At 37.6% G+C, this 12,050-nt stretch overlaps 1 protein-coding gene across 1 annotated transcript in view; it reads left to right on the top strand.

Moving 5' to 3' along the window:
• Window positions 1-12,050, top strand: part of LOC126252639 (probable flavin-containing monoamine oxidase A) — a 290,057-nt gene that overhangs the window by 186,945 nt on the left and 91,062 nt on the right. Inside the window, exon 6 of the mRNA XM_049953542.1 lies at window positions 1,186-1,327. Within this exon, the coding sequence (XP_049809499.1) occupies window positions 1,186-1,327 (142 nt within the window). The remainder of the gene's footprint in view (window positions 1-1,185; window positions 1,328-12,050) is intronic.

Genomic DNA, 12,050 nt, shown 5'->3' with positions numbered 1-12,050 from the left:
ATAAAATATCTGAATAATAAAATAGACCAACTAGTAATACATCTAAAAGATGAAAAAAAATGGAAATATTTCTGATGTCTTATATTTCTTTGAATATCATATTACAAACAGAATTCACGTGTTACAGATTGAAAACTTTTATTTATCTGCTCATTACTGTAGATCTAGTATGGAAAAAGGTGGAGTTACAATGTTTTTAGAAACAACGTAGGATATAAATCTCTAGATTTAAGGGAATAATTTGCTGAGCAGAACATTGATGTGTATGGCATCAAGATAACAGTAGATACTGGAACAGTCCTTGTGCTGTCAATTTATAGACAGGTGTGATAAGTAAGAGTGATTAATTGTTTCTCAGAAAAACATTCAAATTTCCAACAGGTGCCCTTCAAATTGGCAGTGCAAGAACTGTGAAATGATGACATATTTCCTTCAGTAGAGTCTAAAAGTAAATGTCAGTAAATAACTAATAACATTTAAAATGGTAATATTGCATGACATGGAAATTAACATAACTGGTATTTCAGCAGATGGTTTCTTAGCATTTGCCTGTATAAAGAACTACAATGAGTAGATTACAGTAATTTAATGCTTGCAAAAATTGATAATGAATTATGTCAGCTTAGCCTGTTGTCAAAAATAGTTCCTTAGCAAACACTAAAAACAGTACATTATGGTGCAGTCATGAAGATTATCACTTGTTTACAAAGGATTGTTTTTCTCTTTTCATATAAATGCTGCATAACCATTATGAAGGATTTCACTGTTCTGTCTATCTATGAAAGACACAAAAGTCATTTTATTTTTATCAGTACATGCAAAAAATATATAATAACTAAATAAATTAGAAATTTGTTGAATGCTTTTATGTTAATCTGTACCTTGAGCGAAATATTCCACTTTAGAAGTGCAAATGAGTCAGTGACAATTATTTTCTTCAATAGAAAAGACACCGTACTGAAATGTTTACTTACTGCTGCAGCTTCTTTCTGTATAAAAATAATTTAAAACCAGAAAGAAACAACATTGACTCATGTCATTGCTAAAAAAGCTCTATGTTGGGAGGATATGATGTGTGAGGTAAGATTTGATTGTAAAATGTGTGCTTCCTTCAAACTTAAAAAGTATGTAAAATGTGAAGTAATAAGTTCCTTGTTTTAAAAAATAAATGGCTTTCTCTTGCAGGTGTCAATATGCTATAATGGCAATACCACCAAGTGAGGTACAGAAAATATATTTCATGCCACCTTTGCCAGCTCAACACAAAAAGCTCTTAGATCACTTTCCTGCTGGCCATATGATAAAATTTGTGGCAACCTACAATGAGGTTTGTAGCATTCCTGCTTTAATTGTGTTATATATAGCCAGTCTGCTTTTCCTTTTTGTAACTGAGTTTTTAAATACACCACTGTGCAGAACTTAAGGACAAAAGTAACTTTTACATGATATGTCACTGCCGAGTAATACAGCCCAATGAAACTTGGACCCTACATGTAGAGAACAGCTACAGCATAATACAGAAGGTAACTGAAATAAATACACAATGAGATGAATGGAAATGACACTTTTATTCAAAGACAATATGTTAGCAGAGTAATTTTCTGGAGGTATCTGATTGGAATGATAAGATTTGTTATCATAAATGAGGTAAAAATTGTTGCACAAACTCTTGTACAATTCAGTATGTGGAATAAAACACTGAGCATCCACAACAACATAAAATATAGTTACACAAGTGAGGCATAGACTTTAAATTCTCGCATTCCCACTAGAATCCTGCCTGGGAGGGGCAGGACAGAAAATTACATTTTCAGTCCAAAAATCTTATTACAGCACATGATGGCAAGTCTTTTGCGAAAGGTTTTGTTATCATGTTTGCCAGAATTTGGTGTGAAGATATGTGCTCGACAGTGACTTGGACTGTTTTCATTTTATCTCTTATAAATTGGTGTCTATAATCTTTACTTCAACTCTTGTAGCCACTAGTCTCAGACAAATAAGATTTTTTACACACACATTAACAAGTTAAAAACATTACATTGAAGTCACCATGATTTATGATGGTCCCCTGGACGTTAAAAAAGGCGGGACTTTGCTCTTAATAGGGTGTGTGATCACCACAGATGGCAATGCATGCTCTGCAATTTGGTTCCACGCTGGGCACAAGATTGGTAAGGTAAGGCATTGCATTCCATTCCCTCATCAATGAGGCTGACAACTGCATGATAGTTGTTGAGACTGGATACATAGAAGCCTTTAGCCTGCTTAGCAGTTTTATGTAGGAACAGAATTTTCTTGGGTTCTTGGCAAGATCTTTTGATAAAGTCAATACCATCACTGCATGATAGTGATGGGAATGTTACCGATGATGGTGCCACTAAAGCGGAGTTACTAAATTTCCATAATTCCTTCACAAAAGAAGATGAAATAAATGTTCCAGAATTCGAAACCAGAACAGCTATTAGCATGAGTGACATAAAAGTAGATATTTTAGTTGTTGCAAAATAGCTCAAATCTCTTAAGAAATGCAAGTCTTCTGGTCCAGATGGTATACCAATCAGGTTCCTTTCAGAGTATGCAGACACAATAGCGCCTTTGTTATAGTTCAATTCTTTTATCTTGGCGGCTTGCGCATGCCCGCCCAGACGCGAGAGATTGCTGCGTTGCCAGTTGCACACGACGCATGCGCCAAGAGAAGCAGCGCCATAGTATAGCATAGTTCACAAGCTTATGTTTACGTGGGAGTGCGCAGTTCATTAAGTAAAGCCACCACGGCTGCATTAACCCTTTTGCTGCAACAAAGACGTGCTCCCTGCATACCGCGCTGTGCGCGATTTTGTCATCACTGCACTGCTCGCCTGTGCAGACACATAGTGTTCCCACTGCTTTGACACACTTATCATTCGATTTCACAAAAACCATTTGACCCAAAAATTTAATTTTTACACGTCTTCTTGACTGATACCTTCCCCCCTGGTCTAAATAAGTCGCTTATTACAGTTGCAGAAGAGGAATATATTTCAATACCATTGGTTAAACTGTGACTGTGGAACAAAAACAAGAAAGAGAACATGAGTACCATTGTGTATGTGCCATAACTTTCATTGATTGAAGTGCTTTAAAATAAAGCCAAACGCATCCGGTGTAAATAAAAAATTTATTACAGTCGCGAAAGACGGAATATTTCTCAATATTACATACGACACCTATGTGGTACTTAAATTAAATGAGATATTGTTATACCATAAATTTTATATGAAATTTAGGTACCTTGTCCACATTTCATTCTCAACATTGTGGCAACTGAAATCGACCATACGGAAAGTATACGCCATGGACTTTTACCTCTGCAAACTCTTCGTGCAATGGTTTACTACATTTAATGTTGCATAATAACTGCGTTGAACACCAAAACAAAATTGTCATTTATGGGGGGAAGGTATCAGTCAAGAAGACGTGTAAAAATCAAATTTTTGGGCCAAATAGTTTTTGTGAAATCAAATGATAAGTGTGTCAAAGCAGCGGGAACACCATGTGTGTGCACAAGCGAGCAGTGCAGTGATGACAAAATCGCGCACAGCGCGGAATGCGGGGAGCACGTGTCTGCAGCAGCGAAAGGGTTAATGAAGAGACAAAGCACTAGAAATTTCAAAAAATTGCATTCAAACGAATATAGTTCGTGAAGTAGGGCACTTCAATATTGTTTTTAAATAATGAAAATATTGAGCACTGCATAAGGTTTGAAGTCATAACCTTTCACATAGAAGCCCAACACCTTCACCGTTACACTAACGCAGCTCGTCTGACTACGAAACACCATGAGGACTGTACCACGTCACGCAAAATACTGACAAACACTGTTGGTATGACTATCAATTACTCATGCTTCATCGAAGTACAATAGGAAATAAACAATTACCGCTTTTCTTTATTGCGAAAAAGCGGTTCGTGAGATTGATACAAACACCTTTCCTTGCTATCGCCTGAATTAGGAGTCTTATTGCTTGTTTGGTTTAATTAATTAATAGAATATGAAGCAATTGGTATAAAAAATGCTTTTTCCAAACTTTCTACAAAAGAAAGTCTGCTATCAAGACATTGCTTTTGTTCTATTACTTTATTTATGACTGAACGTTTCTAAAACTGAAGACACTCATCCATGCTCTGCACTGCAGTCGAGATCTGGCAACGTCATTCTCTGTTAATTGGCTGACTGTGTTTTGTGACGTAAGATGCACAGAACGAATCTAAATTCGGCCGCCAACATAAATGACGCGCACTTTAGCAATCACGTACAACCACTCACTTGACAAAAGATCTGTCCCTAAAGACTGGAAAGTAGCACAGGTCACACCAATATTCAAGAAAGGAAATAGGAGTAACCCATTGAATTACAGACCCATATCACTGACCTCGTCCGCCCCTCGTGGTCTCGCGGTAGCATTCTCGCTTCCCGAGCACGGGGTCCCGGGTTCGATTCCCGGCGGGGTCACGGATTTTTCCTGCCTCGAGATGACTGGGTGTTGTTGTGTCGTCTTCATCATCATCATTCATCCCCATTACGGTCGGAGGAAGGCAACGGCAAACCACCTCCATTAGGACCTTGCCTAGTAAGGCGGTGCGGGTCTCCCGCATCATTCCCCTACGCTCTGTAAAGAAGCATGGGACTTCATTTCCATTTCCATTTCCATCACTGACCTCAATTTGCAGTAGGATTTTGGAGCATATACTGTACTCGAACATTATGAATCACTTTGAAGAAAATGACTTATTGATACATAACAAACACAGATTCACGAAATATCACTCTTGTGCAACACAGCTAGCTCTTTATTCCCATGAAGTAATGAGTGCTGTTGACAAGGAATCTCAGATTGATTCCATATTCCTAGGTTTACAGAAGGCTTTTGATACCGTTTCTCACAAGCAACTATTAATCAAATTGCATGCATATGGAGTATCATCTCAGTTGTGTGACTGGATTCATGATTTCCTCTCAGAGAGGTCACAGTTTGTAGTGATAGAAGGTAAATCATCGAGTAGAACAGAAGTGATATCTGGCATTCCACAAGGTAGTGTCATGGGCCCTCTGCTGTTACTGGTTTACATAAATGATCTAGGTGATAATCTGAGGAGCCCCCTTATATTGTTTGCAGATGCTGCTGTAATTTACCACCTAGTAAAATCATCAAACGATCAATTCCAATTACAAAATGATCTAGAGAGAATTTCTGTACGGTGCAAAAAGTGGCAATTGGCACTAAAAAAAGGACAAGTGTGAGGTCATCCACATGGGTACTAAAAGAAATTTGATAAATTTTGGCTATACGATAAATTGCACAAATCTAAGGGCTGTCAATTTGACTAAATACCTAGGAATTACAATTACGAGCAACTTAAATTGGAAAGACCACATAGATAATATTGTGGGGAAGGCAAAACAAAGACTTCGCTTTGTTAACAGAACACTTAAAAGATGCAACAAACCCACTAAAGAGACAGCCTACATTACACTTGTCCATCCTCTGCTGGAATATTGCTGTGTGGTCTGGGATCCTTACCAGGTAGGATTGACGGAGGACATCGAAAATGTGCAAGGAAGGGCAGCCTGTTTCGTGTTATTGTGCAATAGGGGTTAGAGTGTCATTGATATGATACACGAGTTTGGGTGACAGTCACTGAAACAAAAGCAGTTTTCTTTGCGGTGAGATCTATTTATGAAATTTTAGATCACCAAATTACTCTTCTGAATGCAAAAATATTTTGTTGACACCCACCTACATAGGGAGAAATGATCATCATAAAAAAATAAGAGAAATCAGAGCTTGAACGGAAAGATTTAGGTGTTCCTTTTTCCCATGCGGCATTCGAGAGTGGAATGGTAGAGAAGTAGTATGAAAATGGTTCGATGAACCCTCTGCCAGGCCCTTACGTGTGAATTGCAGAGTAACCATGTAGATGTAGATGTGTAGGTGTGTAGATGACAGTGGTAGTAGTTGTATGTTGCACATCAATCTTTTTACAGATGGACAAATTTCTGTTAACTTTTGCCAGTCATCATTTGTGTGTTCCTTTTTGAACTGAGAGTGCAACAGTCTCTGTTTCCTCAGCAATTTCTAAATTTTATTTTTAAACTGTGGTGTGTGTTTCCCATCCATAATACACTTAATGGCACATACTTCTCCAGAACACAATCTACCATTCATTTAAATTTTGCCCAATGTCCTTCATACTGGAACTAAATGAAGTCCATTCATTTTCTACATACAGTGCTAACAACTGCTTATCTATTCTTTGTAGCAAAAATACTCTCCTAGCCTTCTCGATGGATTTATTAACTTTAGTAAACATTGTCATTCAGATGACATCGCAATCACTAATCCCAGTTTCTTTATGGACACCATCAACAACATCAGGCTTGTTTGAAGAAAGGAAGATTGAGGTTAACATCCTGTCAACATTGAGGTCATTAGAGATGGAGCACAAGCTTGAATTGTCAGGGATGGGGAAGGAAATTGGCCATGCCCTTTCAGAGGAACCATCCTAGCATTTTCCTGGAACGATTTAGGGAAATCACAGAAAATATATATCTGGATGGCTGGGCACGGGTTTGAACCACCATCTCCATAAATGTGAGTTCAGTGTGCTAATCACTGCACCACCTCGTGTGGTGCTTGTTTGTAGTCATGAGATCTAAGATACTTCCATTGTATCTGGACTGTTGGACTAGCTGCTGGAGACAATCTTTGGGCAATGTTTTCAGAAGTACTTCACAAACTTATCCATCCATACCACCTGCAATAAACACGAAGATGTGGGCTCCAACAAAACCACAATCTGGGTATTTACATGCTACTGAGTGTAGATTTTCTTTGAATAATTCTAAAACTGTTTTGGCAGAATCAGGTGGCCAGTAAAAAACATCTGATAACTAACTTGAGTTCACCTAAACCTGTTAACGCGTCCAGATAACTTCACAGGTGAACTCAGTATTGACTTCAATAGACTTTTGTGATTAGACTGACTTCTGAAAGAAATTAAAGCTGGTGAGTCCTTAGTTTTTATTTTACAATGTTGCAGACAATGAAGGCATTTGTTGATATTGTGTACCCTTCATGATACATACAGGGTGATTCAAAAAGAATGCCACAACTTTAAAAATGTGTATTTAGTGAAAGAAACATAATATAACCTTCTGTTATACATCATTACAAAGAGTATTTGAAAAGGTTTTTTTTTCACTCAAAAACAAGTTCAGAGATGTTCAATATGGCCCCCTCCAGACACTCAAGCAATATCAACCCGATACTCCTACTCGTTCCACACTCTCTGTAGCATATCAGGCGTAACAGTTTGGATAGCTGCTGTTATTTCTCATTTCAAATCATCAATGGTGGCTGGGAGAGGTGGCCAAAACACCATATCCTTAACATACCCCCATAAGAAAAAATCGCAGGGGGTAAGATCAGGGCTTCTTGGAGGCCAGTGATGAAGTGCTCTGTCACGGGCTGCCTGGCGGCCGATCCATTGCCTCGGGTAGTTGACGTTCAGGTAGTTACGGACAGATAAGTGCCAATGTGGTGGCGCTCCATCCTGCTGAAATATGAATTGTTGTGCTTCTTGTTCGAGCTGAGGGAACAGCCAATTCTCTAACATCTCCAGATACTGTAGTCCACTTTCTGTTGAGCGGTCGCCATCTTAGCATCAACTGACGCTGACGCCTAGTCAACAGCGCCTCAAGCAAACAAATGTACAACTAAATGAAACTTTATAGCTCCCTTAATTCGCTGACAGATAGTGCTTAGCTCTGCCTTTTGTCGTTGCAGAGTTTTAAATTCCTAAAGTTGTGGTATTCTTTTTGAATCACCCTGTATAAAGCATTGTGGGGGACTGTGAAAACAGTTGTATTGTAATGTTATTACATACATTAATTTTCTTTTAAAGTTGTGATTTGAAATTACAGAAACTCTTAGTTGGTTGTGCTACCTGTGCTTTGAATATTTTCAGTATTGTTGTATTTTTGAAGTTTAATGTAAATGTTTTGTTTTAAAAAATAACCTATGGTACTTTATCAACAGTTTCATTCAGCATCTCTCTATCTATAGTGCTATTCTTTGTTTTACACCTAGTGTGAAGTAGTTATTGTGTTTTTAGAGTTTTTTTACAGCTACTGAATATCATAGGTGATACCTCCCATTATGAATTGTTTTACTATGTCCATATATATTTAGGGCATGATCAGTTATATTTTTTAACTTGAGCCATAGTAGTTCACAATATTAATACAAAGAAGTAAATCTTTTGAGTTCCTCTTTAAGATAAGACACTGCTGCTTCTTTATCTACTTTAATAAACATTTTAAATCCTTCAGATATTTTTTTCACCCCAGACCATGATTCACCAGTGTCCTCCATAATTTGGTTTCAATATTAACACAAAGAGTTCCAATGACGGTTCTGGTAATGATGTTTTCACATTTTAACTAATTCCTGCCATAACTAGTTTGCTCATAATTCTTGGTGTTTGCTGACACTAAGATTGTGACCATCATAAAAAAGGGCTACTTCCACAGAGTGTGGGACTGTCATGCAGCCCATGTGTGTGTCTGCATAACCCTATTAATATGACTGCATCTAAGAGGTAGTAGACAAGTAGTTTTGAAAATCAGGATTAAAGAAAGAGATAAAAGTAGCTGACAAAAAAGCCTCTGTGAAAATCTGGGAAGGAAGTATGACAGATGGTGGCATATGCTAGCCAACTGCAACAGTTTGTGGAAGGACACTGTGAATTTTTAATACTTATATTGATACCTCTACTGTTGGGAACTGGTAAGTCTCCTGAGGCAAACTCAACAGTCTTACTCTGCCAGTCCAAAAAGTTTCAAGACTGGAGTAATAAAAAAATAGAGAAATGTGAACACGGTGGTTTTAAATCTTCAGATGTTGTACACAGTCTCCACCATTTGAGTACAATGCACAGGATGGTTATACAAAATATGAAACTTCCATAAAAGTCCTTTGGGATCACATTCACACCTTCTTCTGTCTTGGAGAACCATCCGAGAGGTGTACTGCTTGTTTCTGTTTTGTGGTAGATTCATATTCATAATACCAAGTCTTGTCCCCCATGATGAAATTTTCCAGAGAGGATTTTCCATGTTTTTCCTTTCAGTCAAGTCATGGCAGCCATCCATGCATCATAATTTTTTGTCATTGCAGGGGATACAGAGAGACAGCATTGTGGACTTTTGAACACTTTTTAAAAGAACTGTCTTAAGCAGCTAATTTGACAGCTCAAACTCAATGGGAATAGTTTAGACCTCGTAGCTACAAACAGACCTGACTGTATCACCAGTGTCATTATAGGGACAGGGATTAATGACCATAATGTCATCATAGCAACTGTGGTTACTAAATTTAATAATTCAAGTAGGCAAGAAGAATATTCTTCTAGAAAGAGGAGATAAGCAGTTGTCATCATCCCACTTAGACAACAAATTTACATAATGTAGTTCCAGTTTGATGAATTCAGAGGAATAAGGGTAAAGTTTAAACAGACTGTAAATCGTGCTCTGGAGAAGTATGTGCCTAATAAGTGGGTTAAGGACGGAAAAGACCCACTGTGATTTTACAACAAAATTTGAAAAATGCTGTTGCAGTCTTGGTTGAAAAGAGAATGCTAAATGACAACAGGCTAATGCTACTAGAGATTCTTGTGTCTGTAAAATAATCAGTGTGCAAAATGTACAACTACCACCATCAGATATTAGCAAAAGTTTTGAGAAAATTCTGATCCTATGTGAAATTGGTAAGCAGATCTACGGCTTCTATCCTGTGACTCATTGGCCAATCTGGTGTGTCAGTAGAAGATAGCAAAAGGAAAGCCAAAGTTTTAAATTTCACTTTTAGGAAATTGTTCACACATTAGAATGATACAAACATACCATTGTTTGACCACCATGTAGACATGGAGGACATAGTAATAGCCATGGATGAAGGGCAAGAGGCAGTTTCCATATTCCTATTTTTCTGAAAAGCATTTGACACTGTACCCCACTGCAGGCTGTTAACAAAGGTACGGGCACACAGAGTAGGTTCGAAAATATGTGAGCGGCTCAAAGATTTCTTAAGGAATAGATCCCAGTACATTGTCCTCAGTGGCAAGTGTTCATTGGAAACGGGGGTATCATCAGGAGTGTCTTAGGGAAACATGATAGGACCACTGTTATTTTCTGCATACATAAATGATCTGGTGGACAGAGTGAGCAGCAATCTTTAGGTTGTTTGTTAATGATGCCTGCAGTGTATGGGAAGGTGTAATACAAGATGACTTACACAAAATTTCTGGGCAGTCTGATGAATGGCAGCTAGCTGTAATGTAGAAAAATGCAGGTTGATGCAGATGAGTAGGAAGAACAAGCCCATAATTTTCAAATGCAGCATTAGTAGTGTGATGCTTGACATAGTCACATCAATCAAATATCCAGGCATAACGTTGCAAAGTGATATGTATCAAATGGAACAAGCACATAAGGACTGTTGTAGGGCAGGCAATGGCTGACTTTGGTTTATCGGAAGAATTTTGGGAAAGTGTGGTTCATCTCTAAAGGAGACCACATATAGAACACTAGTGCAACCCACTACTATTCAAGTGTTTGGGATCCACATCAGGTGTGATTAAAGGAAGTGACTGAAGTAATTCAGAGGTGGGGTGCAACATTTGTTACTGACAGGTTTGAACAACATGCAGGTATTACAGAGATGCTTTGGGAAATCAAATGGGAATCCCTGGAGAGAAGGTGACATTCTTTTAGAGAAACATTATTGAGAAAATTTAGAGAACCAACATTAAGTTGACTTCAGATCGATTCTGCTTCCACCAACATACATTTTGCCTAAGGACCACGAATTTTGCCTAAGGACCATAAAGATAAGAGAAATGAATGTTCATATGGAGGTATATAGATAGTCACTTTTCTTTCACTCTATTTGTGAGCGGAAAAGGAAAGGAAATGAGAAGTAGTAGTACAGGGTAATCTCCGCCACAGACCGTATGATGAAGTATAGATGTAGATGTAGATGTAGAAAGTGTGTGGGACAAACTTTTTGCACACACTTTTCTTTTCATCAAAACATTCTGGATAATGCCTTGATTAGTAGTGTTCAGTTCATTGGACTATTGTGATTTGTGACACACAACTGACTAGCCAGATGCACATCTGTTGTCTACAGCAGTTAGTTCAAGTAGCCTCTGCAGTTACTGCATTGACATTGCTTACACACCAGGAATAAAGGCACTCTCAGAATTTTTTGGATGGAAGATGTTTACCTTGTAACTTTCAAAAGCAAAGCTGGCATAGCCAACCAAAATTTATATTGTACGGCAGCTCGAAGGAGCCATGTTTTCTATTACTGTGCAGTGCAATAATATTAATGGAAACACCATTAACATGCTTAATTATTTATGATGTGGTAAATACAAAGCAAAATTATAAAATATGGGACTAATTTTGAGAATATAACTTTAGTTTGTAACTGAATAACCTTGCCAAATTTTTTAATGAAGCTTTGGTTACTTTCTGTTGTGGGGCTAAGTAAATTACTTTCCTTGGAAGTATTTTCTAGACTCTCTTCCAGAGCTTGCTTACTTTGTATGCACTAAAAATTTAAATGTCACATAATGTCATACAGAATCAATTTGCTCTCTCCAGCAGTGTGTGTGCTGATTTGAAACTTCTAGGTTTGAGTCCCAGTCCGATACATAGCTCTACTCTGCCATGAAGTTTCATAATGTCTTTTAGTCATCATTCAGTGCTGAACCAAATGTAATCCTAAAATCACAAAAATTAGAGCATTAAATGTATCATGCAAAATTGGGCAGGTTAAAAATTTTCTAGTATTATAATGCAAAAACACAAAAATGTTTGAACATATAATAGATTACTTTGTATACATATATTAGGAGAAAAATAACTATTTTCATAAAAGCCACTGGTTCTCCTCTAATATTACCCTGCTGCTCTTTTTATCAACTGCTTTGTACTGTGCAGT

The sequence above is a fragment of the Schistocerca nitens genome, chromosome 4 (genome assembly GCF_023898315.1).
Source record: "Schistocerca nitens isolate TAMUIC-IGC-003100 chromosome 4, iqSchNite1.1, whole genome shotgun sequence".
Taxonomy (NCBI): Eukaryota; Metazoa; Arthropoda; class Insecta; order Orthoptera; family Acrididae; genus Schistocerca; species Schistocerca nitens.
Note: the sequence above shows the minus strand (reverse complement) of the source record. Positions and strands in the feature narration are given on the sequence as shown.